This window comes from Pristiophorus japonicus, chromosome 10 (assembly GCF_044704955.1).
Source record: "Pristiophorus japonicus isolate sPriJap1 chromosome 10, sPriJap1.hap1, whole genome shotgun sequence".
NCBI classification, from domain to species: Eukaryota; Metazoa; Chordata; class Chondrichthyes; family Pristiophoridae; genus Pristiophorus; species Pristiophorus japonicus.
In genome coordinates, this window is record NC_091986.1 from 142,546,203 (window position 1) to 142,574,053 (window position 27,851).

The 27,851-nt window shown below is 43.1% G+C and overlaps 1 protein-coding gene across 3 annotated transcripts in view; it reads left to right on the forward strand.

Annotated features, from left to right (window-relative positions):
* The window catches only part of dync2h1 (dynein cytoplasmic 2 heavy chain 1), a 994,370-nt gene that overhangs the window by 440,389 nt on the left and 526,130 nt on the right, over positions 1 to 27,851 (forward strand). For all 3 annotated transcript variants that reach the window (XM_070892150.1, XM_070892151.1, XM_070892152.1), the window contains exons 67-68: positions 1,296 to 1,459; positions 2,413 to 2,532. In XM_070892150.1, coding sequence (XP_070748251.1) covers positions 1,296 to 1,459; positions 2,413 to 2,532 — 284 coding nt within the window. The remainder of the gene's footprint in view (positions 1 to 1,295; positions 1,460 to 2,412; positions 2,533 to 27,851) is intronic.

Here is a 27,851-nt window from a genome sequence, read left to right on the forward strand (position 1 = left end):
ACTAGTGAGATGGGGATGTGATAATGTAGATAGAGAGGGGATAGAATCATAGATAGAGAGGGAATGGTTAGAGGTGCAAGGTAAGTTAATGTGAGTAAGGATGTACAGGAGTAGGGTTGGGAAGGCAGAGTGATGGGGATGTGATTAGTGGCACAGCAGGATGAGGTTGAGTGTGGCTTTGTAGTAACATTTCTTGATCTACTGAGATCATTGAAAGGTTTGCGCTACTGCAGCCAGCTCCTACTGACGACATCCCTGCTTGTTTCTTCTGTGCAATGTGCAACCAGGCTGCGTTGGTCTCCTGGGGAGGTCTTTTCTGCCCATTGGAAGTGAAGAGAACCTCTCTGTGTGCTGTGACTCCTTTCATAAGCATATGGAGGGAGAATGGGAGGGCCTGGGTGCAGTCGTGTACCATTGTGCAGTGCTTGTCAATGTTTGTAGCACCTCAATGCTGTAGAACACTGACAGTACAAATGCCAAAATTAATTTGCGCATGGTCCCTTTAAGGAAACCGGCTGCGCATCATCAGACCCGCTTCCTTCAATTGGCCAGCAAATGTGCTGGGTGGGCTTAACAAGCCCAATCAGGAGAAAATCATTCTACACAGCGGGCTGGAGCCAGCTGCGAAGCTGTGACCCACCACTGACGTCACTCGCCGAGGTTGGTAAAATCCAGCTCAACTTCTTCAACACCATCCATGCTGACCTCCTGGGCGTCAGTCTGAACAGATTCCACATTGACCAAGACTCCACCATTTGCATCCTGTCATGTACGAAGTACTGCTTGTCTATCACCTCTTCTTCTTGACCTCTATTTTTTTTCTGTCCGACAATACATTGAATTCAAAATTTTCATCCTCCTTCACAAATTTCTTCCGGTATTGCACCTCGCTACCTCAGCAATTTCCTCCAGCCTTGCACTCCTGTCTGCACCCTTCAGTTCTTCTACTGTACTTCTGTCCATCCTTCTTCCCCAGCTCCACCATCAGTGACAGAACCTTCAATTACTGGTCCCTTTTTTCTGGTTTTCCTTCCAACTTGCAACTTCTTGCTTGGCGTTTCAAAATCTTTACATCTATCATTTTCACCAAAATTTTGGTATCTTTCCTAACTTTGCCACTACTGCTTGGCATCTGTTTTTTCTTATGTAATTCATCTTGGGTTCTTTATTGAGTTAAGAGCACTACATAACTGCAAGTTATTTAGATAGGATGCCTGTACAAATTTTTTAATTTTAAAATTAAAGTGTACTGTAGTGTACTTTTATGCCATGTATATTTGATTTTTATTTTACAGGACCTCGTTATGTTGTACAAATTGGGGATAAAATAATTGACTACAATGAAGAATTCCGCCTATTCCTGGCAACCCGGAACCCCAACCCTTCTATTCCACCTGATGCAGCTTCTATTGTTAGCGAGGTTAACTTTACAACGACAAGAGAAGGTCTCAGGGGACAGGTAAAGCAGTAACGCTAATATTTTTGATTAAACTTTTAACTAATAATTTCCGGTAGGATTGTTCATGACTGGTAAAGGGGTACGTCATTTTATGTTATGTTATGTATAATATATTATTCGAGCTATTTATTTATGGTGGTTGAATAATTGCAATGTCTTATGGGAGTGTTAAAGGTACGAATGGGTCTAAATTATATGCTTCTGTTTAAATGATTATTTTTGTGTTTGATTTGGTTGCGACATGAATTTTATATCTTTTTTTTTGAAGAGCAAGTTCTAGAGAACGATGGTTGGGGTTGCTGAAGGTTGTAGGCAGGTAGAAGTGCTAAGAAGATGGTGAACAGGTTGAGAGGGAGGATGGATGACTGCTGTTGGGGGAAAAAAAGCACAGTAAGCACTTTAAAGAACTTAAAGCTGGTTTACAACAGATGCTTAGGCCCGCAGAGAGCAAGTTTTAAGTTCGAATAGATTGTCAAAGGAAAGTAGGAGTGAGAGGGAGTGGGTAACTTCAAGGATAGAAAGGCACTACTACTTTTTGGTGGAAGTGACCAGAATCAGAAAACTGAGGGGTGTTTGGGGGGGTGGGGTGCATGTCTGCAGTGGGGGGTTTACAAAGATAGGGAAGTGCAAGGCCGTGAAGGAGTTTTAAATTGGATGTGTTGGGGGCTGGGGAGTCATTGTAGGTCAGCAAGGATGGGGTCAAAGCCCTGTGGGCCAGTGCAAAACAGGATGTGGGCGGATGCATTTTGGACATATTGCCAATCGGATTTATGTAAAGCATAGAAAAAAGCAAATGCTTGAGAATATGGAAAAAATTGGATGGAATTTAAGATTTTTCTCTTCAGGACAATTTTTTGTTTGCCAAAATTACGTACTTGTGAGCTGTTAATCTTCATTAATCATAGTAATATACACCTTCAAATAGTGCAATATCGTTGTCCTTTTGCTTGAAGTTGCTAGCTGTCACCTTACAACACGAGAAACCAGAACTGGAGGAACGCAAGACAACACTTCTACAACAGGAAGAGGAGAAAAAGATTCAACTAGCACACCTTGAAGATTCTCTGCTGGAGGTATCATAAATAAAAACTTGTATATTTACATCAATATGTTTAATGAGAAACCTGCATTTAAAATCTCACTAATCTTGTAGCGTTGCCCCAGAAATTTGCACAATTTCAAAATCCATTAAATTAATATTTTTGTCTTTGTAAAATGGCAAACCTCTTATAGTTTGAAGATGTCAAAAAGTGACATTTTTTGTATGATGATTTCACACAATTCACTTAATGCATTCTGTGCTTTGTAAGTAAGCAAAATGTTTGTCAGCCAAATTATAAGGATGGTTCCTTTAAGCAATAACTTTAAAACAAAAATGCATGTTTACAATAGGGAAGCAAGTAAAGCTGAAATTGGAAAGCAAGAATGTAGAAAGTTAATCTGTAAGACAGAGGAAGCATGGATTAGTGAGTAGTAATCAAGGCAGTCTTCCAGTGCTAAATGGTATATATTCCAATGCAAGGAGTATAGCGAATATGGTGGATGAGCTGAGAGCACAGGTAGACTCTTGGGAGTATGACATCATAGCCATTACAGAGACATAGCTGAAAGAGGGGCAGGTTTGGCAGCACAATATTCCTGGTTACAGGATTTTTAGACACGACAGAGAGGTTGGTAAAAAAAAAAGGGGGGGGTCATGGTATTGATTAAAGAAAGTATTACAGCTGTGAGGAGGGATGATATGTTTGAGGGAGCGTCAAATGAGGTCATATGGGTCGAAATGAAAAATAAAAAAAAGGTGATCACATTGTTGGGTGTGTATTATAGACCCCCAAACAGTGGGAGGGAGAGAGAAGAGCAAATATAGAAACATAGAAAACATGAAATCTACAGGGCAGAAGGAGGCCATTTCGACCCGTTGTGTCCGTGCCGGCCGACAAACAACCACGCGGCCCTTGGTCAGCAGCCCTGAAGGTTACATATAAACCAACGAACAATGGCGGAAAGATAAAGAGCACCCAGCCCAACTAGTCCGCCCCACACAACTGCGACATCCCTTTCACCCCACCTCACTCCACCCCAACCGGAGCCACGCAAATATGTAGGCAGATTTCTGTGAAGTCCAAAAACCATAGGGCAGTAATAGTATGGGATTTCAACTACCCAATGATGTGGAATCTGTATGGGTAGAGTTGCGGAACACCAAAGGGCAGAAAACGCTAGTGGGAGTTGTGTACATGGCATCAAACAATAAATTAGGGATGCGTGCAAAAAGGGTACAGCAATTATCATGGAACACTTTAATCTGCATATAGATTGGGCTAACCAAACTGGTAGCAATACGGTGGAGTAGGATTTCCTGGAGTGTATATGGGATGGTTTTCTAGACCAATACGTCGAGGAACCAACTAGAGAGCTGGCCATCCTAGACTGGGTGTTGTGTAACGAGAGAGGATTAATTAGCAAACTGGTCGTGCGAGGCCCCTTGGGGAAGAGTGACCATAATATGGTAGAATTCTTCATTAAGATGGAGAGTGACACAGTTAATTCAGAGATTAGGGTCCTGAACTTCAAGAAAGGTAACTTCGATGGTATGAGATGTGAATTCGCTAGGATAGACTGGAGAATGATACTTAAAGGGTTGACGGTGGATAGGCAATGGCAGACATTTAAAGATTAAATGGATAAACTTCAACAATTGTATATCCCTGTCTGGCGTAAAAATAAAACTAGGAAGGTGGCGCAACCGTGGCTAACAAGGGAAATTAAGGATAGTGTTAAATCCAAGGAAGAGGCATATAAATTGGCCAGAAAAAGCAGCAAACCTGAGGACTGGGAGAAATTTAGAATTCAGCAGCGGAGGACAAAGGGTTTAATCAGGAGGAGGAAAATAGAGTATGAGAGTAAGCTTGCAGGGAACATAAAAACAGGCTGCAAAAGCTTCTATAGATATGTAAAGAGAAAAAGATTAGTGAAGACAAATGTAGGTCCCTTGCAGTCAGAATCAGTTGAATTTATAATGGGGAACAAAGAAATGGCAGACCAATTGAACAAATACTTTGGTTCTGTCTTCACTAAGGGAGACACAAATAAACTTCTGGAAATAATAGGGGACTGAGAGTCTAGTGAGAAGGAGGAACTGAAGAAAATCTTTATTACTCAGGAAATTGTGCTAGAGAAATTGATGGGACTGAAGGCCGATAAATCCCCAGGGCCTGATAGTCTGCATTCCAGAATCCTTAAGGAAGTGGCCCTAGAAATAGTGGATGCATTGGTGGTCACTTTCCAACATTTTATCGACTCTGGATCAGTCCCTATGGATTGGAGGGTAGCGAATGTAACCCCACATTTTAAAAAAGGAGGAAGAGAGAAAACGGGGAATTCTAGACCCGTTAGCCTGACATCAGTAGTGGGGAAAATGTTGGAATCAATTATTAAAGATGTAATAGCAGCACATTTGGAAAGCAGTGACAGGATCGGTCCAAGTCAGCATGGAATTATGAAGGGGAAATCATGCTTGACAAATCTTCTAGAATTTTTTGAGGATGTAACGAGTAGAGTGGACAAGGGAGAACCAGTGGATGTGGTGTATTTGGACTTTCAAAAGGCTTTTGACAAGGTCCCACACAAGAGATTAGTGTGCAAAATTAAAGCACATAATATTGGTGGTAATGTATTGACGTGGATAGAGAACTGGTTGGCAGACAGGAAGCAAAGAGTAGGAATAAATGGGTCTTTTTCAGAATGGCAGGCAGTAACTAGTGGGGTACCGCAAGGCTCAGTGCTGGGATCCCAGCTATTTACAATATATATTAATGATTTAGACAAAGGAATTGAATGTAATATCTCCAAGTTTGCAGATGACACTAAGCTGGGTGGCAGTGTGAGCTGCGAGGAGGATGCTAAGAGGTTGCAGGGTGACTTGGACAAGTTAGGTGAGTGGGCAAATGCATGGCAGATGCGGTATAATGTAGATAAATGTGAGGTTATCCACTTTGGTGGCAAAAACAGGAAGGCAGAATATTATCTAAATGGTGGCATATTAGGAAAAGGGGAAGTGTAACGAGACCTGGGTGTCATGGTACATCAGTCATTGAAAGTTGGCATACAGGTACAGCAGGCGGTGAAGAAGGCAAATGCCTTCACAGCGCGAGGATTTGAGTATAGGAGCAGAGGGGGAGGTCTTACTGCAGTTGTACAGGGCCTTGGTGAGGCCACACCTTGAATATTGTGTACAGTTTTGGTCTCCTAATCTGAGGAAGGACATTCTTGCTATTGAGGGAGTGCAGCGAAGGTTCACCAGACTGATCCCCGGGATGGCAGGACTGACATATGAAGAAAAACTGGATCGACTAGGCTTATATTCACTGGAATTTAGAAGAATGAGAGGGGATCTCATAGAAACATATAAAATAATGATAGGATTGGACAGGTTAGATGCAGGAAGAATGTTTCCGATGTTAGGGAAGTCCAGAACCAGGGGTCACAGTCTAAGGGTAACGTAAGCCATTTAGGACCGAGATGAGGAGAAACGTCTTCACTCAGATAATTGTGAACCTGTGGAATTCTCTACCACAGAAAGCCACAGCTGGAATACTGCGTGCAGTTCTGGTCGCCGTATTATAGGAAGGACATGATTGCACTGGAGAGGGTGCAGAGGAGATTTACGAGGATGCTGTCTGGAATGGAAAATCTTAGCTATGAGCAGAGATTGGATATGCTGGGTTTGTTCTCTTTGGAACAGAGGAGGCTGAGAGGAGACCTCATTGAGGTGAATAAAATTTTGAGGGGCCTGGATATAGTGGATTGCAAGGGCATATTTCCCTTGGTGGCGGGGTCAATTACGAGAGGGCATAGGTTTAAGGGGTTTGATGGAAGGTTTAGAGGGGATTTGAGAGGAGGCTTCTTCATGCAGAGGGTTGTGGGGGTCTGGAACTCACTGCCTGGAAAAGTGGTAGAGCAGAAACCCTCACCACATTTAAAAAGTGCTTGGATGGGCACTTGAAGTGCTGTAAAGTTAGGGACCTAGAGCTGGTAAGTGGGATTAGACTGGATAACCTCTTGTTGGCTGGCGCAGATACAATGGTAAGTACTTAACGGATCAAATATGGCCAGAGTGATCTCCTGGACTAGTTTCGATCGCCTAGATGGGTCGAAGAGGAATTTTCCCAGATTTTTTTCCCCAATTGGCCTGGCTTTTTAATCTGTTTTTTTGCCTCTCCCATGGCTCAGGATGGGGTGGAGTGTAAAATGTTGCGATACATGGAGTATCGCAGTTGTGTGGGGTGGACTGGTTGGGCCAAATTCTCTTTACCTGTCCGCCATTGTTCATTGTTCATAGGTTTATATGTAACTTTGAGGGCTGCTGACCGAGGGTCGTGTGGTTCTTTGTCGGCTGGCGCGGACACGATGGGCCAAAATGGCGGCCTTCTGCGCTGTAAATTTCTATGTTCTACAGGAATAAGGATTTGGACGGAAAAAGATTCCACCATGATCTGCTTTATCCAGTTAGCATGGATTCCCCCTGCTGGGTACCAATTTGGGCAAAAAATCTTTGGCTGAATACAGGGCAAGTGTTGTTTACAAAACATTTCTACGACATATTAAAAGCCTGTTTTGGGGAAAATAAATCTAAAATGATTGCACAAATATGTATTTGTTGGAATACAAAATTAAATTTAAAAATGTAGTATTTTTAGATAAACGTTAAAAGGCTGGCATTTCTGGTTACAAACTGCTTTGAGTTGTGAGAGGTGTTGTTGATAACTCCGCAATGCTTGAGTGTATACCACCTTCTTCACCCATGCTCAGCACAACCAAATCTCAAATACACATCTAACTTGGAAACCTATTGTTCGTATTTCCAGTTTTTAAAAACACACTGTATCTAGAAATTATTTGAAATTTACTTCGTTATCACATAGTAATACTGCAGCTAATAACCTCTAGTGTATGTTGTATCTTAAAAACACTGAGATGCAGAAAATATCCTGACAGTATTAAGAGACAGAAGTTGTAATATCTACCTTCAATAAACCAAAGTCACATATTATAAAAAATAATGTCGAGTTATAGGCTGTAACCTAATTTTGAGATTCAGTTGATGTTTATAGGACTTATAGGATTAATTGATTGAGTTGCAGCTTGTGACTCATTTCTAGTTATTTATTTTCTCCTAATATAAGTGCAGCATCTTTGGTGGATGCAGAAGCAAAGAAACAAGGAAGCGAATTTTCGATTATTAACTTTTGCTATCAAAAAGTCAAAATTGATATTGACAAATATCCGTTATATTTGGGGATTATTTTGATCCATAAGTCTGTAACTGTAGAGAGTATGTTATGGATAAAATCAATATTCATCTCAACAGCATGGAGACCATAGTAGTAGTCAGTATGGCTTAAAAGCGATAGCTTAGGCCTCATGAATTCTTTGAGAAACTGACTACATTCGTGACAAAGATATAATTTACTGAGATTAAAAAAGTATAATGTCTGCCTAATGTGAGACTTTTAAAGAAGATAAAGGCTTGTGGATTTAATGAGAGATTAGTTAGCTTTATTGAAAATTTTTAACAGAAAGTGATAACAAATGGGAAAATCTCTTTCCACAGGGCAATGACCAGGAAGGTTCACTCCAATCAGCATTAAAACAAATCTTGGCAAATTAGATGGGTGGGCTAAGAATGGTAGATGGATAGATATAGATGAATATAACATAATGCGCACATTTAACCAAGAAATGTGAAGCTTGGGTACAAAATGAACAAATTCCCTCAAACAAAGATGGAGAAACAAAAAGGAGTTTAATGTCATTATTGATCAATCACTGAAGTTCTCTAAATCAGTGTGTAGCTGTTATGAACCAAATTAATCAAGTAGTGGACATATCGCAATGCATTTGATTATACAGTCAGATGTGATGTTTTGACTTTATATAATTTGTTGGTAAGGTTTATTTTCATAGGATTTTGCAATTTTCTTTTTGTGCCATTATACACTGGTAAGATGGGGGCTAGACCTCGTAATTTTGTGTGTGGTTCTCGTGTGCCCGCTGCAAATGCGCCCAACACCATTTTACGTTCAGCGCTTTTTGGTTGTCCACAGCGGCACCCGTCTGATTCCGATGACCACCTAATAAATATATGCTAATGAGGCTCCTGCGCCTGACCGTGACCCTACTGCAATTCTCAGCTGCCTCAATGCTGGATCTGCCCACAAATTATGGGCGTGAACAGTCAGGATGAACGCTGTGGCAGTGTTATTTAAAGGGATTCTCAGCTGCAGATAAGTCCCTAGGTAGTTGTTTTAAACTGTAGTGGGCTTTTGTACCTGTTTCTGGCTATGTTTGTTGCTGTAGCAGACTGCAAAATTTGTGGCAAGTTACTTGTTGGATGTTGGAGAGAATTTATGCCCAGCGGCTTCTCCACAAACTTCCTTCTTGCAACATGGGCGTGGTAATTGGTCTGCCATAGTAGCTAGAAGATCATGCGGAGGAACAGCATTAAGCAACAGTGCAGGGAGAAGAGAACGAAGGAGGAGTGGTCGTAGGAGGCCTTCTACAGGACCAGAACATCATATATCCAGTTTAGTTAAGAGCAGTGTGTACAATGGCTCCACTTCACCAGGAGCTATGTTGCTCGCTGCAGCAGCAATTGAATTCCTGGGCCAGGTCACATACTTCCTTGCCTGTGACTTTGAATGTGACTATTATCCTGAATTTCTACACCTCAGGGTCAATCCAAGTTGCAGCAGCTAACATAAGAGCATTAGTCAATGTGCGTTACATGTCTGCATCAAATCAAACAGGTTAGGGATGTACTCTTCACAAATCTATTAATGAATTAATAGAAAGTCAAGGCTTTGGGCTTTTCCAGAATTACAGGCTTCCACCAGATGAAGGGTATCATCGACTACACCTACATAGCTTTGGGTGCTCCACATCAAGACCCTGGACTATACATGAGCAAGAAGGGCTTCCATTCACTGAACATGCAACTGATGTGAAGTGATGAGCAGTACAATCCTGGCACTTATTCAGCTCCAGCCCTCAATCTCACCATGACAATCGAATGAGAAGCTGGGTGCTTGAGGACCATGACACTTATCAGCATAGACACAGAGGTGCGCTGCAATCAGAGCTATGTCGATACCTGAGAGTCTCCAGATTCATCGTAGTCTGCTACATGCTCCATAACCTTGCCCTTGGAGCTACCTGTGGAGAAAAATGAGGATGCAAAGGAGGAGCAATCCTGCCAGAGCTGTATGCCAGCAGACCATTGAGCAATGCTTTGGCTGAATTAACCCTCCCACCACACATCAAAGTTCTCCAACCATCAGACACAGTCCTTCGACCCTCCAGATGAATGTTCTCAAACTAAACACCAGCATGGATATTTCTATCACATTAAGTGGCATTGTCAACAAATACTCATCCAAGGAATTCAGTCAAAATCTGTTATTTCCAATTGCCGCAAATACTAAATGTCACCCAAGTGCAATCTCCCAATGCATTGTCTTGGTGCGGTGCTTTTCTACCTTACTCCCATACTCAAAGGCAAAGTGCATCTCTCTTTTAAGAGATGCAGGCTACCTTTAAATGGCATCATTCCTGCCCAAATGCACTTCTTTCCTCCTCCCTCCATTGGGAGCTGCATCACAGGGTTCTCCATATAGTAATCACTATTGCTCTATGGTTGGCCAACAGGAAGTGCAGTTCAATCTTGTGTGTCCTTTCCTCCTCCTCCTCCATCATTTTGTTTCTATGCAGCACTCCATCCAGCAGTCTGAACATGAGGTGACGGAACTTATCAGGTCAAGATAAGCAAATTGGCATCATAAGTGGAAGGGCAATAGAAAAAAAAGAAATACTTTTATTTATGTAGGATCTTCTAACCTCTCGATCAGAAAAGTCTTAAAGTGTTTCATGACAGTGACTGTTATGTAGACAAATGCACAACTACTTTGTGCGTAGCATAACCCTGCAAACTGCTTTGAGATGAATTATCTGTTAATCTCTGTTGGTGATTGTGTTTGAGAGAGGGCTGTTAATGCGGACACCAAGAGAGCTCACTGCTCTTCTTAGTATAGTACTATCGGTCTTGAAAGTCCATCTAAACCACTGGAACAACCAGAAAGAGCCTCATGTTAGCATTTCATCTGGTGTACTGCACGTGCAATATTGCAACCTGCCCTCAGTACTGCAGACTAGATTCTCCATCTATAAATGGAGTGGGACTTGAACCTATGATGTTTTCACTCTGCGGCTGAAGTACCACTGAATGAGTCAAAAGATTTGGAACACCCATGATTCGGAAAGTTGTTCAACTTCTTGAGCTATTGGGCCACTTATAATAAGATGATTTAATTCCTGGAAATTAAATCATGTGTTTTTTTTCTATCTCAGGTGATGTAATTTTTATTTTCACTGTCGAGGTCTTTCTATTCATTCCAAATTCATAAATGTCTGCTGAGAGCTGGGTTGTTATACATTCTAATCTAGTAAATGTGGTAAAAATTGTAATTGCTTCTGGATCACTTGTTTTTTGTCTGTCATCTCCACAATGCCTTCTTTGTGCAAGAACTGTACAGTGAACAGCATTTAAGAGATACAGGACTGGATCCTCCACCGCAATCTTGTCCGAAATTAGGTGGAATCATGGTGGAAAATGAGGTAAACATGGGTGGTTAGGTCTACTGCCATCTTACTGTCCTCACCTTAATTTCCTTCCCTCTGCTGCTGGTCACTCATCTCCCACCCACCACATGCAAATACTGTTCGAGGAGGGGGAGCTAGGTTCTCTGCCCATTTCACTCTCATCTGTCTCAGGTACCAGTACCCTGTGAAACCTGGAGATAAGTTCTAGGTAGAGATGGTAGTAGCCCAAGATCAGTAAATGGAGAGAAAGGGCCAAGTGGAGGGAGGGCCCATGTACAGTTTCCTGTCGATCCCTTGGTCTCTGCTGAGGCCTGCAAGACTGAACCTCTTTTGACAGAGGCTTTTCAGAGAAAGAGAGGATACCTAGCCTTCATGGGGAAGTTAAGAAAGGTGGCTGAGGAGATGGGTTTTCCAGAAGCTTTTGTAAGTTTAGATGTGGGCGAGTGAAGGAAGTTACAGAGAATAACTTTCATAGCTGTAAAGGTCATCCCTGCATTAAACTAACTGATTTATTTCAAGTCACTGCCTGCAGCATATGCCACATTAGTCTGTGGGTTGGTTCTTGTGCATCAAGCACGAACAGCGTTCATGTGTGTAAGGGGCAATGCATACATAATTCACCCTGTGTGAAGGAAGCATCAGCATGATGGAGTAGAGAACTTTAATTGGGTAGCAGGTTTTCGACTGCTTTCTTGTTCTAATTTGTTTAGTTACTTTAAACACCAGAATACACACGTAGCAGCAACGCAGGATCGGGTCTTTATTAAAACATCATGCTACAGAGGGTACAAAGGGGATTTATGGGGATGTTGCCTGGAATGGAGAATTTTAGCGATGAGGAAAGATTGTATAGGCTGGGTTTGTTTTACATAACAAAAGAAAGAACACGAGAAGTCGGAGCAGGAGTAGGCATTTGATCCCTTGAGCCTTCTCCGCCATTCAATAAGATCATGGCTGATCTGATCTTGGGCTCAACTCCACTCCCCATAACCCTTCACTCCCTTATCGTTGAAAATTCTGTCTATCTCCACCTTAAATATATTCAATGACCCAGCCTCTACAGCTTTCTGGGGTAGAGAATTCCAAAGATTCACGACCCTCGGAGAAGAAATTCTCCTCATCTCCATTCTAAATGGGCGACCCTTTATTCTGAAACAATGTCCCCTTGTTCTAGATTCCCCCACGAGGGGAAACATTCTCTCTGCATCTAATTTGTCGAGCCCCCTCAGTATCTTATATGTGTCAATAAGATCACCTCTCATTCTTCTAAACTCAAGTGAGTATAGGCCCAACCTACTCAACCTTTCTTCATAATGGGAACCTATACAGGGAGACAGAGGGAGACAAAAAGGAGGCAAAAGCAAAAGACAGAAAGGAGATGAGGAAAAGTGGAGGGCAGAGAAACCCAAGGCAAAGAACAAAAAGGGCCACTGTACAGCAAAATTCTAAAAGGACAAAGGGTGTTAAAAAAGCAAGCCTGAAGGCTTTGTGTCTTAATGCAAGGAGTATCCGCAATAAGGTGGATGAATTAATTGTGCAAATAGATGTTAACAAATATGATGTGATTGGGATTACGGAGACGTGGCTCCAGGATGATCAGGGCTGGGAACTCAACATCCAGGGGTATTCAACATTCAGGAAGGATAGAATAAAAGGAAAAGGAGGTGGGGTAGCATTGCTGGTTAAAGAGGAGATTAATGCAATAGTTAGGAAAGACATTAGCTTGGATGATGTGGAATCTATATGGGTAGAGCTGCAGAACACTAAAGGGCAAAAATCGTTAGTGGGAGTTGTGTACAGACCTCCAAACAGTAGTAGTGATGTTGGGGAGGGCATCAAACAGGAAATTAGGAGTGCATGCAATAAAGGTGCAGCAGTTATAATGGGTGACTTTAATATGCACATAGATTGGGCTAGCCAAACTGGAAGCAATACGGTGGAGGAGGATTTCCTGGAATGCATAAGGGATGGTTTTCTAGACCAATATGTCGAGGAACCAACTAGGGGGGAGGCCATCTTAGACTGGGTGTTGTGTAATGAGAGAGGATTAATTAGCAATCTCATTGTGCGAGGCCCCTTGGGGAAGAGTGACCATAATATGGTGGAATTCTGCATTAGGATGGAGAATGAAACAGTTAATTCAGAGACCATGGTCCAGAACTTAAAGAAGGGTAACTTTGAAGGTATGAGGCATGAATTGGCTAAGATAGATTGGCTAATGATACTTAAGGGGTTGACTGTGGATGGGCAATGGCAGACATTTAGAGAACGCATGGATGAATTACAACAATTGTACATTCCTGTCTGGCGTAAAAATAAAAAAGGGAAGGTGGCTCAACCGTGGCTATCTAGGGAAATCAGGGATAGTATTAAAGCCAAGGAAGTGGCATACAAATTGGCCAGAAATAGCAGCGAACCTGGGGACTGGGAGAAATTTAGAACTCAGCAGAGGAGGACAAAGGGTTTGATTAGGGTAGGGAAAATGGAGTACGAGAAGAAGCTTGCAGGGAACATTAAGGCGGATTGCAAAAGTTTCTATAGGTATGTAAAGAGAAAGAGGTTAGTAAAGACAAACGTAGGTCCCCTGCAGTCAGAATCAGGGGAAGTCATAACGGGGAACAAAGAAATGGCAGACCAATTGAACAAGTACTTTGGTTCAGTATTCACTAAGGAGGACACAAACAACCTTCCGGATATAAAAGTGGTCAGAGGGTCTATTAAGGAGGAGGAACTGAGGGAAATCTTTATTAGTCGGGAAATTGTGTTGGGGAAATTGATGGGATTGAAGGCCGATAAATCCCCAGGGCCTGATGGACTGCATCCCAGAGTACTTAAGGAGGTGGCCTTGGAAATAGCGGATGCATTGACAGTCATTTTCCAACATTCCATTGACTCTGGATCAGTTCCTATGGAGTGGAGGGTAGCCAATGTAACCCCACTTTTTAAAAAAGGAGGGAGAGAGAAAGCAGGGAATTATAGACCGGTCAGCCTGACCTCAGTAGTGGGTAAAATGATGGAATCAATTATTAAGGATGTCATAGCAGCGCATTTGGAAAATGGTGACATGATAGGTCCAAGTCAGCATGGATTTATAAAAGAGAGATCATGCTTGACAAATCTTCTGGAATTTTTTGAGGATGTTTCCAATAAAGTGGACAAAGGAGTACCAGTTGATGTGGTATATTTGGACTTTCAGAAGGCTTTCGACAAGGTCCCACACAGGAGATTAATGTGCAAAGTTAAAGCACATGGGATTGGGGGTAGTGTGCTGACGTGTATTGAGAACTGGTTGTCAGACAGGAAGCAAAGAGTAGGAGTAAATGGGTACTTTTCGGAATGGCAGGCAGTGACTAGTGGGGTACCACAGGGTTCTGTGCTGGGGCCCCAGCTGTTTATATTGTACATTAATGATTTAGACGAGGGGATTAAATGTAGTATCTCCAAATTTGCGGATGACACTAAGTTGGGTGGCAGTGTGAGCTGCGAGGAGGATGCTATCAGGCTACAGAGTGACTTGGATAGGTTAGGTGAGTGGGCAAATGCGTGGCAGATGAAGTATAATGTGGATAAATGTGAGGTTATCCACTTTGGTGGTAAAAACAGAGAGACAGACTATTATCTGAATGGTGACAGATTAGGAAAAGGGAAGGTGCAACGAGACCTGGGTGTCATGGTACATCAGTCATTGAAGGTTGGCATGCAGGTACAGCAGGCGGTTAAGAAAGCAAATGGCATGTTGGCCTTCATAGCGAGGGGATTTGAGTACAGGGGCAGGGAGGTGTTGCTACAGTTGTACAGGGCCTTGGTGAGGCCACACCTGGAGTATTGTGTACAGTTTTGGTCTCCTAACTTGAGGAAGGACATACTTGCTGTTGAGGGAGTGCAGCGAAGATTCACCAGACTGATTCCCGGGATGGTGGGACTGACCTATCAAGAAAGACTGAATCAACTGGGCTTGTATTCACTGGAGTTCAGAAGAGTGAGAGGGGACCTCATAGAAACGTTTAAAATTCTGACGGGTTTGGACAGGTTGGATGCAGGAAGAATGTTCCCAATGTTGGGGAAGTCCAGAACCAGGGGTCACAGTCTAAGGATAAGGGGTAAGCCATTTAGGACCGAGATAAGGAGAAACTTCTTCACCCAGAGAGTGGTGAACCTGTGGAATTCTCTACCACAGGAAGTAGTTGAGGCCAATTCACTAAATATATTCAAAAGGGAGTTAGATGAAGTCCTTACTACTCGGGGGATCAAGGGGTATGGCGTGAAAGCAGGAAGTGGGTACTGAAGTTTCATGTTCAGCCATGAACTCGTTGAATGGCGGTGCAGGCTAGAAGGGCTGAATGGCCTGCTCCTGCACCTATTTTCTATGTTTCTATGTTTCATCTCAAGAAACAACCTAGAGAACCTTCTCTGATCAGCCTCCAATGCAAGTTTATCCTTCCTTAAATAAGGAGACCAAAACTGTACGCAGTACTCTAGGTGTGGCCTCACCAATACCCTGTACAGTTGTAGCAGGACTTTCCTGCTTTTATACTCCATCCCCTTTGCAATAAAGGCCAACATTCCATTTGCCTTTCTGATTACTTGCTGTACCTGCATACTAACTTTTTCTGTTTCAGGCACAAGGACCCCCTCCCTCTGTACTGCAGCATTTTGTAATTTCTCTCCATTTATATAATCATTTGCTTTTTTATTTTTCCTGCCAAAGTGGATAGCCTCACACTTTCCCACATTATTCTCCATCTGCCAAATGTTTGCCCACTCACTTAGACTGTCTAAATCCCTTTGCAGATTTTTTTGTGTCCTCCTCACAACTTGCTTTCCCACCCATCTTTGTATCTTCAGCAAACTTGGCTACGTTACACTCGGTCCCTTCATCTAAGTTCTTAATATAAATTCTAAATAGTTGAGGCCCCAGCACCGATCCCTGTGGCACTCCACTAGTTACCATTTGTCAACCGGATAATTACCCATTTATCCAGACTCTCTGTTTTCTGTTAGTTAGCCAATCCTCTATCCATGCTATAATATTACCCCCAAACTCGTGAACTTTTATCTTGTGCAGTAACCTTTTATGTGGCACCTTATCGAATGCCTTCTGGAAATCCAAATACACCACATCCACTGGTTCCCCCTTATCCACCTTGCTCGTTACATCCTCAAAGAACTCCAGCAAATTTGTCAAACAGGATTTTCCTTTCGGAAAACCTTGTGGACTCTGCTTGACTGTATTATGATTTTCTAAATGTCCTGCTACTACTTCCTTAATAAAGGACTCCCAACATTTTCCCAACGACCGATATTAGGCTAACTGGTCTATAGTTTCCTGCTTTCTGTCTACCTCCTTTTTTAAATAAGGGCGTTACATATGTGGTTTTCAGTCCGCTGGAACCTCGCCAAAATCCAGAAAATTTTGGAAGATTACAACCAATGCACCCACTATCTCTGCAGCCACTTCTCTTAAGACCCTAGGATGCAAGCTGTCCGGTCCAGGGGACATGTCCACCTTTAGTCCCATTATTTTACCAAGTACTTTTTGTTTAGTGATAGTGATTGTTTTAAGTTCCTCCCTCCCTATGTCCCTTGATTATTCATTGTTGGGATGTTTTTAATGTCTTCTACCGCGAAGACCGATACAAAATATTTGTTCAAAGTCTGTCATTTCCCCATTTCCCATTATTAATTCTCCAGTCTCATCCTCTAAGGGACCAACGTTTACTTTAGCTACTCACTTCCTTTTCAGATACCTGTAGAAGCTCTTGTTATCTGTTTTTATATTTCTTGCTAGTTTGCTTTCATAATCTATCTTCCCTCTTTTTTTAGTCGTCCTTTGCTGGTTATTTAAAAGTTTCCCAATCCTCTGGCCTCCCTCTAATGTTGGCCACATTGTATGCCATTGTTTTCAATTTGATACCATCCTTTACTTCCCCAGTTAGCCACGGATGGTTCTCCCTTCTCTTAAAGTCTTTCCTTCTCTCTGGAATATATTTTTGTTGAAAGTTATGAAATATCTCCTTAAATGTCTGCCACTGCTTATCAACCTTCTTACACTTTAATCTATTTTCCCAGTCCATTTTAGCCAACTCTGACTTTAAACCTTTGTAATCTCCTTTATTTAAGATCAGGACACTGGTTTGAGATCCAACTTTCTGACCCTCCAAATAAATTTGAAATTCAACCATGCTATGATCACTCTTTCCTCGAGGATCCTTTACTATGAGATCATTGATTATTCCTGTCCAATTACACAGTACTAGATGTAAGACTGCCTGGTCCCTGGTTAGTTCCACAACGTACTGTTCAAGGAAACCATCCCGGATACACTCTATGAACTCTTCCTCAAGCCTATCTTGGCCAATTTAATTTGTCGAATCAATATGAAGATTAAAATCTTCCATGATTATTGCCGTTCCTTTCTTACAAGCTTCCATTATTTCTCGATTTATACTCCGTCCAACAGTGTAGCTACTGTTCGGGGGCCTATAGACAATGCCCACCAGTGACCTCTTCCCCTTATTATTTCTTATCTCCACCCAAACTGATTTTACATCTTGGTCTTCTGAGCCAATATAATTTCTCGCTACTGCACTGATCTCATCCTTTATTAACAGAGCTACCCTACCTCATTTTCCTTTCTGTCTATCTTTCCGAATTGTCAAATACCCCATAATATTCAGTTCCCAGCCTTGGTCACCTTGCAACCATATCTCTGTAATGGCTATCAGATCATACCCATTTATATCTATTTGTGCCGTCAACTCATCTATCTTGTTATGAATGCTGCATACATTAGATAAAGAGCTTTTAATTTTGTTTATTTTACCATTTTTCCCTGCTTTGACCCCACTTTCTGATACACTCTTATTTTTATACATTCTGTCCCTTCCTGTCACACTCTGATTATCATTTTCCCCAGTGCTACCCTGCTCTAATGCCTTCTCCTTGCTCTTTGACTTTTTAAATTTCCGTTCACCTGATTTCGCCCGCCCCCCGCCCCCCACCCGCCCGCCGACTATTTAGTTTAAAGCCCTCTCTACAGCCGTACTAATTCGATTCACCAGGACATTAGTCACAGCACAGTTCAAGTGAAGCCCGTCCCATCAGAACAGCTCCTTCTTACCCCAGTACTGGTGCCAGTGCCCCATGAACCGAAACCCATTTCTCCGACACCAGTCTTTGAACCACGTGTTTAGCTCTCTGATATTATTTACCCTATGCAAATTTGCTCGTGGCTCAGGTAGTAATCCAGAGGTTATTATCTTTGTGGTTCTGCTTTTTAATTTAGCCCTTAGCTGCTCATACTCCCTCAGCAGAACCTCTTTGTCCTACTTATGTCGTTGGTACCTACGTGTACCACGACAACTGAAATTTTCCCGTCTCACTCCAAGTTCTTCTCCAGCCCAGAGGAGATGTCCTTAATCCTGGCACCGGGCAGGCAACTCAGCCTTTGGGACTCACGATCTCGGCTGTAGAGAACAGTATCTATCCCCCTAACTATACTGTCCCGTACCAGTACAACATTTCTTTTTACTCCCTCCACTCGAATGGTCCCCTGTACCACGGTGCTGTGGTCAGTTTGCTCATCCTCCCTGCAGTCCCTGCCCTCATCCAAACAGGGAGTAAAATCCTCATACCTGTTGGACAAGAGAAAGGACTAAGGCTCCTCCATCACTACCTCCTGGATCCCCATTCTTGCCTCGCTTGTAGTCACACCCTCCTGTCCCTGACCACGGACCAAATTTGAATTAATTAATCTATGGGGTGTGACTGTCTCCTGAAACACAGCGTCCAGATAACTCTCCCCCTCCCAGATGTGTTGCAGTGTCCGCAGCTCGGACTCCAGCTCATCAACACAGAGCAGAAGTTCCTCAAGCTGCAGACACTTACTGCAGCTTTTTTTCATCCAGAGGGTGGTGGGGGTCTGGAACTCACTGCCCCAAAGGGTGGTAGAGGCAAAATCCCTTATCACATTTAAAAAGTAGTTGGATATGCCCTTGACGTGCCGTAATCTACAAGGCCACAAACTAACTGCTAGTAGTGGGATTTAGGCCGGCACAGACATGGTGGGTTTGATTAGGGCTGGGAAAATAGAGTACGAAGCTTGCAGGGAATATTAAGACGGACTGCAAAAGCTTCTATAGATATGTAAAGAGAAAAAGGTTAGTAAAGACAAACGTAGGTCCCCTGCAGTCAGAATCAGGGGAAGTCATAACGGGGAACAAAGAAATGGCAGACCAATTGAACAAGTACTTTGGTTCGGTATTCACTAAGGAGGACACAAACAACCTTCCGGACATAAAAGGGGTCAGAGGGTCTAGTAAGAAGGAGGAACAGAGGGAAATCCTTATTAGTTAGGAAATTGTGTTGGGGAAATTGATGGGATTGAAGGCCGATAAATCCCCTGATGGACTGCATCCCAGAGTACTTAAGGAGGTGGCCTTGGAAATAGCATTGATGCATTGACAGTCATTTTCCAACATTCCATAGACTCTGGATCAGTTCCTATGGAGTGGAGGGTAGCCAATGTAACCCCACTTTTTAAAAAAGGAGGGAGAGAGAAAACAGGGAATTATAGACCGGTCAGCCTGACATCGGTAGTGGGTAAAATGATGGAATCAATTATTAAGGATGTCATAGCAGCGCATTTGGAAAGAGGTGACATGATAGGTCCAAGTCAGCATGGATTTGTGAAAGGGAAATCATGCTTGACAAATCTTCTGGAATTTTTTGAGGAGGTTTCCAGTAGAGTGGACAAGGGAGAACCAGTTGATGTGTATTTGGACTTTCAGAAGGCTTTCAACAAGGTCCCACACAAGAGATTAATGTACAAAGTTAAAGCATTGGGGGTAGTGTGCTGACGTGAATTGAGAACTGGTTGTCAGACAGGAAGCAAAGAGTAGGAGTAAATGGGTACTTTTCAGAATGGCAGGCAGTGACTAGTGGGGTACTGCAAGGTTCTGTGCTGGGGCCCCAGCTGTTTACATTGTACATTGATTTAGACAAGGGGACTAAATGTAGCATCTCCAAATTTGCGGATCATACTAAGTTGGGTGGCAGTGTGAGCTGCGAGGAGGATGCTATGAGGCTGCAGAATGACTTGGATAGGTTAGGTGAGTGGGCAAATGCATGGCAGATGAAGTATAATGTGGATAAATGTGAGGTTATCCACTTTGGTGGTAAAAACAGAGAGACAGACTATTATCTGAATGGTGACAGATTAGGAAAAGGGGAGGTGCAACGAGACCTGGGTGTCATGGTACATCCGTCATTGAAGGTTGGCATGCAGGTACAGCAGGCGGTTAAGAAAGCAAATGGCATGTTGGCCTTCATAGCGAGGGGATTTGAGTACAGGGGCAGGGAGGTGTTACTACAGTTGTACAGGGCCTTGGTGAGGCCACACCTGGAGTATTATGTACAGTTTTGGTCTCCTAACTTGAGGAAAGACATTCTTGCTTTTGAGGGAGTGCAGCGAAGGTTCACCAGACTGATTCCTGGGATGGCGGGACTGACCTATCAAGAAAGACTGGATCAACTGGGCTTGTATTCACTGGAGTTCAGAAGAATGAGGGGGGATCTCATAGAAACGTTTAAAATTCTGACGGGTTTAGACAGGTTAGATGCAGGAAGAATGTTCCCAATGTTGGGGAAGTCCAGAACCAGGGATCACAGTCTAAGGATAAGGGGTAAGCCATTTAGGACCGAGATAAGGAGAAACTTCTTCACCCAGAGAGTGGTGAACCTGTGGAATTCTCTACCACAGAAAGTTGTTGAGGCCAATTCACTAAATATATTCAAAAAGGAGTTAGATGTAGTCCTTACTACTAGGGGGATCATAGGTTATGGCGAGAAAGCAGGAATGGGGTACTGAAATTGCATGTTCAGCCATGAACTCATTGAATGGCGGTGCAGGCTAGAAGGGCCGAATGGTCTACTCCTGCACCTATTTTCTATGTCCATGTCTATGTCTATGGATCGAATGGCCTCCATCTGTGCCCTAAATTTCTATGATACACAATTCCAGTATGAGCTGATATGCAGCGACTCGCTAATACTCTTGTACCAGTTTTACCTTTGATCCCCACATTCATGCTTACCACCACAAAATCATAGCAAATCAAAATACATGCAGATGACAACAGAATCTCAACAAGAGCTCAACAAACATGCACTTAACTCTTCATAATCCTTTTATTACTGTTATGTGTGTAAACATTACCAATATATAAGACTTGCCACCAGGGGACGCACCTGTGGGAGACCCAAGGGTCACCTGCACACCCTGGGCAAGCAGGTCTAAAAGGCAGTCTACCATGCTGCTTCCTCACTCTGGAGTTACAATAAAGAGACCAAGGTCACAAGAGTTTGTGGAGTTATTTTGAATGTAACAATTACCATAATCATGAGTGACCAGGCTAACATATTCCAAACCATCACAGACATGGCTGAGTGACTCTTACCTCCTTTTCTGTGGAGATATCATTGCTTTCGGCCTCCTTACACAATACATAGCTTACAACCCATACTCAGCAGAAAGCTTCCTGTGCTGGTCCCACAGACACCCAGAAAGGACATCTATTCTAAGCCTACAATGACAGAAAAAGGACAAATATTAGAATGCTAAGTCCCTGATACCTTGCAAAAGACTGTAATGTTTGTGTGGTTTATGGGAGTGAGTAAGAAGGTGAACACAAAAGCAGGATGTTACTAGGTTTGAGTTTGTGGACAGTCTGCTGCTTCATCTATTCCTATTACCTACATATCCTGGTACTGTTGAGATTTACTTATTTCTAGTCTTTCAAATAATCAGGATCGAGTGCAAATCAATATGGTTGGGTATATTGTGTCTAATCAGAGTTTAGGATGGAATATAACACGTTAGCTATACAGCAAAATCATATGACCGTGATAAGTAGCTGGTATCTGACCCGATTGGACAGATGGCTGATGTGTGTGAACAGCTCTTCTTCTTCCTTTCTCTACCTGAGCTACCCAAGAATATTAGACTAGAAACATAGAACACAGAAACATAGAAATCTACAGCGCAGAAGGAGGCCATTTCGGCCTATCTTGTGAGCGCCGGCCGACAAAGAGCCACACGGTCCTCTGTCATCAGCCTTGAAGATTACATATAAACCTATGAACAATGGCGGAAAGATAAAGAGCACCCAGCCCAACCAGTCCCCCCACACAACTGCAACATCCATTGCATCAAAACATTCAACACTCCATCCCATGTGATTTCTTGGGAGAAGCAAAAACCAGATTAAAAATCCAGGTCAATTGGGGGGAAAGAAATCTGGGAAAATTCCTCTCCGACCCATCCAAGCAATCGAAACTAATCCACGAGATCACCTGGCCGTATTCGACTCCCTGCAGTACTTACCATCGTATGCACCAGCCAACAAGAGGTTATCCAGTCTAATCCCACATACCAGCTCTCGGTCCGTAACCGTGCAGGTTATGGCACTTCAAGTGCCCATCCAAGCACCTTTTAAATGTGGTGAGGGTTTCTGCATCCACCACCATTCCAGGCAGTGAGTTCCAAACCCCCACAACCCTCTGGGTGAAGAAGCCTCCCCTCAAATCCCTTCTGAACCTTCCACCTTAAAACTATGCCCCTTTGTAATTGACCCCTCCACCAAGGGAAATAGGCCCTTTCTATCCACTATGTCCAGGCCCCTGAAAATGTTGTACACCTCAATGAGGTCTCCTCTCAGTCTCCTCTGTTCCAATGAGAACAAACCCAGCCTATCTAATCTGTCCTCATAGCTAAGATTCTCCATTTCAGGCAGCATCCAAGTAAATCTCCGCTGCACCCTCTCCAGTGCAATCACATCCTTCCTTTAATACGGCGACCAGAACTGCATGCAGTACTCCAGTTCTGCCCTAATCAGAGTATTATACAATTTAAGCATAACCTCCCTGCTCTTGCATTCTATGCCTTGGCCAATAAAGGCAAGCATATCGTGTGCCTTCTTACCACCTTATTCACCTGGCCTGCTACTTTCAGGGATCTGTGGACAAGCACTCCAAGGTCCCTTTGATCATCTACACTATTAAGTGGCCGACCGCTTAATGTGTACCCTTTCCTTATTAGCCCTCCCGAAGTGCATTACCTCAAATTAAATTCCATTTGCCACTGCTCTGCCCACCTGACCAGTAGATTGATATTCTCCTGCAGTCCATGACTTTCCTCTTCATTATCAACCACATAGCCAATTTTAGTGTCATCTGCAAACTTCTTAATCATACTCACGATATTCAAATCTCATCATCATAGGCGGTCCCTCAAACGAGGGTGACTTGCTTCAACAAGAGTTCACAGATGTTTCAATGAAGTAATGAATCTCATTATTCAAATCTAGATCATTTATATATACCACAAAAGCAAGGGACCCAGTACTGAGCCCTGTGGAACCCCACTGGAAACATCCTTCCAGTCACAAAAACATCCATCAACCATTACCCTTTGCTTCATACCTCTAAGCCAATTTTGGATCCAACTTGCCACTTTGCCCTGGATCCCATGGGCTTTAACCTTCATGACCAGTCTACCCTGTGGGACCTTATCAAAAGCTTTGCTAAAGTCCATATACACTACATCGTATGCACTACCCTCATCGACCCTCCTGGTTACCTCCTCAAAAAATTCAATCAGGTTAGTCAAACACTTAACAAATCTGTGTTGACTGTCCTTCATTAATCCTTGCCTTTCCAAATGTAGATTTAGCCTGTCTTTCAGGATTTTTTCCAGTAATTTTCTCACCACTGAGTTTAGGCTGACAGGCCTGTAATTACTCGGCCTATCCTTTTCTCCCTTGTTAAACAAGGGTACCCCATTAGCAGTCCTCCAGCACCATGCCCAAATCCAAAGAGGACTTTAAAACGATGGTCAAGGCCTTTGTTATTTCCTCTTTTACTTCGCTCAACAGCTGGGATGCGTTTCATTCGGGCCTGGGGACTTGTCTACTTTCAAAGCCCTTAATACCTCCTCTCACTCTTTATTTCATCCAGATTTTCACACTCCTCCTTGATAGCTGTATCTGCATTGCCCCTTTCCTTTCTGAAAACAGACACAAAATATTCATTAAGAACCACACCAACATCTTCCACCTCCACACAAAGGATTACCCTCATGGTCTCTAATAGGCCCTATTATGCACAATAGGCACAAAAGTACATTTGTAAGCTTCAAATGTCAATCCCAGTACACCAGTAACATTGAAAAGATTGGCATTGCACAAGCAAGCATTTTGATCCATGACGAGTTGCCTCAGAAATGGACCCATTGGATATGTAATAATAATGCGTCTTCAAGAAAGAGGCTGTCTGGACTTTCATAACCTAAAATATCTCTTGCATAAAGCTTCTGAAGTTTTAACTGTCTTGGCAAAGTGAAGAAAATTTTGAATTTTTGTAAGATTTTTTTAGTTTTGAGTATTTAGTGGACAATTTGCATCTTGCCTATTTTGCCCAGGTTTTGTTTTCTGTGGAGCTGCTGTTGCAGCTTTATAATCTAGGTAAAAGTTCCATAAGTTGGTCTAAAATGGTAACCATTTCCAGAAAATAGGTTTGGTAATACACGCTGCGATATGTGTGCGCACTAGGTCCGTGCAGCAGAGCTGGTCTCCAGTCATCTTGGTTAATTCTTGCTACTGGACCAAGACCTAGCTCTGTCAAGCCCGTGTGGTGGCTGGTGTGCAACGGCCACCACACGTTTAAAAAAAATCCACGCACAGGCATCTTCCACCCTTCAAGGTTTAGTTCAGGACCTGGAATTTTAAGTCCTTCATTGAAACACCTGTGAACTTTTTGACGTGGAAGCAAGTCATCTTCGAATTGAGGGACTGCCTATGATGAATAGGCCCCACCCTTTCTTTAGTTATCCTCTTGCTCTTAATATATTTATGGAACATCTTTGGGTTTTCCTTAATTTTATTAGCCAAGATTTTTTCATGCTCTCTCTTAGCATTCCTGATATCCTTTTTAATTTTACCTCTTAACTTTCTATATTCCTCCAAAGATTCTACAGTATTTAGCCGTCGGTATATGACATGAGCTTCCCTTTTTTTCTTTATTCGGCTCTGTAAGTCCCTAGACATCCAAGGGGCTCTAGAATTGTTATTCCCATCCTTTTTCTTTAAGGGCACATGTTTGGCCTGAGCCTTCCGGATTTCCTCCTTGAATGCCTCCCAATGTTCCGACACTGATTTACCCACAAGTAGCTGTTTTCAGTCCACTGTGGCCAAATCACTCCTCAACTTAGCAGAGTTAGCTTTTCCCCAATTTGGGACTGTTATTCCTAGTCTATCCTTGTTCTTATCCATAGCTAACTTCAATCTGGCTGAATTATGGTCATTGGCACCCAAGTGCTCTCCCACTAATATCCCTTCCACCTGCCCAGCTTCATTCCCCAAAACTAAATCCAAAACCGCCCACTCTCGTATTGGGCTTGTTACATACGGACTAAAAAAGTTTCCTTGAATGCATTTTAAGAATTCCGCATGCTCTATACCCTTCACACTGTATTTGTCCCAATCAATATTTGGATAGTTAAAATCCCCTACTATTACTGCCCTATGGTTTTTGGACTTCACAGCAATTTGCCTACATATTTGCTCCTCTATCTCCCTCCCACAGTTTGGGGGTCTATAATACATGCCCAGCAGTGTGATCGCTCCTTTTTTATTTTTCAATTCGACCCATATGGCCTCATTTGATGATCCATCTAACATATCATCCCTCCTCACCACTGTAATAGTTTCTTTAAACCGTACCATGCCCCGCCCCCAGCCTCTTTTACCCCCCTCTCTGTCTTGTCTAAAAATCCTGTAACCAGGAATATTGATCTGCTAAACCTGCCCCTCTTTCAGCCATGTCTCTGTAATGGCTATAATGTCATACTCCCAAGTGTCTACCTGTGCTCTTAGCTCATCTGCCTTCTTTGCTATACTCCTTGCATTGAAGTATATACCATTTAGCACAGGAAGACCTCCTTGACTACTACTTACGCATCCTTGCTTCCTCTGTCTTACAGATTTGCATTCTACATTTTTGCTATCCACTTTCAGCTTTACTTTCTTCCCTATTGAATTTGTTCTCAGGTTCCCATCCCCCTGCCAAGTTAGTTTAAACTCTCCCCAATAGCACTAGCAAAACTCCCCGCGAGGATATTGGTCCTGGTGCTGTTGTGGTGCAACGCGTCCGGTTTGTACAGGTCTCATCTCCCCCAGAAGCAGTCCCAATGCTTCAGGAATTTAAAACCCTCTCTCCAACCACTCGTTCATCCTCTCTATCCTTCTATTCTTGTACTCATCAGCACGTGACACCGGTAGTAACCTGAAGATTACTACTTTGAGGTCCTACCCTTTAATTTTCTTCCTAGCTCCCTAAATTCTGCCTGTAGGACCTCATCCCTCTTTCTACCTATGTCATTGGTCCTGATATGGAGCACGGCCTCTAGCTGTTTACCCTCTTCCCCCCAGAATGCCCTGCATCCGCTCTGCGACATCCTTGACCCTGGCACCAGGGAGGCACCATACCATTCTGGAGTCGCTGCTGCAGAAACGCCTCTTTGTTCCGCTAACTATAGAATCCCCTATCACTACAGCTCTTTTATTCTTCGTCCCTCCCCCCTGTGCAGCTGAGCCACCTGTGGTGCCTTGGACTTGGTTCTGGCTGCACTCCCCAGAGGCACCATCGCCCTCACCGGTGCTCAGAAGAGAATATTGGTTTGAAAGCAAGGTGGACTCATGGGGAGACTCCTGCACTACCTGCCTAGCATTCTTCCTCCATCTGGTGTTCATCCACTTCCCCTCTATCTGCATGCTTTTAAACTGCGGGGTGACCACCTCCTGAAACATGCCATCCACGTAGCTCTCAGCCTCACGGATTGACTCCAACCGCCGCTCAAGTAGTTGAAGCTGGAGACATCTCCTGCACATATGGTTGTCTAGGTCATGCGAAGCGTCCAGGAAATATGCCGCACGATGTGCAGTCCACGGGAATGAGCTGCCCTGCCATCCCTCTAATTAAACTTATCGAATTTAAAATCGAATTAAGAGAAAAAGAGAGATACTTATCAATCAAACAGCGAACCACTTACCTGTCCGGACGAGAGCTGTGAGATCCTCGTCAGAAGTGAACTGCTCACCTATCCTCTGGCCCTCCTGCTCCTTGGACTCCTGACCTCCCGAACCCTCGGACCTCCCGAACTCTCGGACCTCCCGAACTCTCAAACTCTCCCGTACCGAGAGGACAGCATGTTTCCACTCTCAGAAGTGTGTTAGACCATTGATCCATTCTTAGAAGCTCTTTACTCCACCGTGTGTGTTACGGGCTCTTTAAGTCTTCCTTTTATTCGCTTTCTAGGGCTGGGCCTGGGGTCGAATATGGACAGGACCATTTAACCTTAAAACAAGTTGCCCAATGGCATGTCGAGTTCTTTGTTTAAGCCATGGAAGAAAGACCAACCCTCCTGTTATCTCCCATCTGTCAGGGGTCTTCTCACAATCATTACACATGCTTTCTGTCATTGACCAATCAAGGCCTTGCAGCTTGCTGAGGACTGGCTTCCTCTTATCTCATCTGGCCCTGTCCTCCCAAGGCTAGAGACTCTCGTACTAATTTTCAAAGTAAAACTTAACTTTTAACCTCTTACTTGTCTCGAGAGCTAATACAATTTTTTAACACAGTATTATTTCCATCACAGTTTCATTCACGTCACAGTTTCATT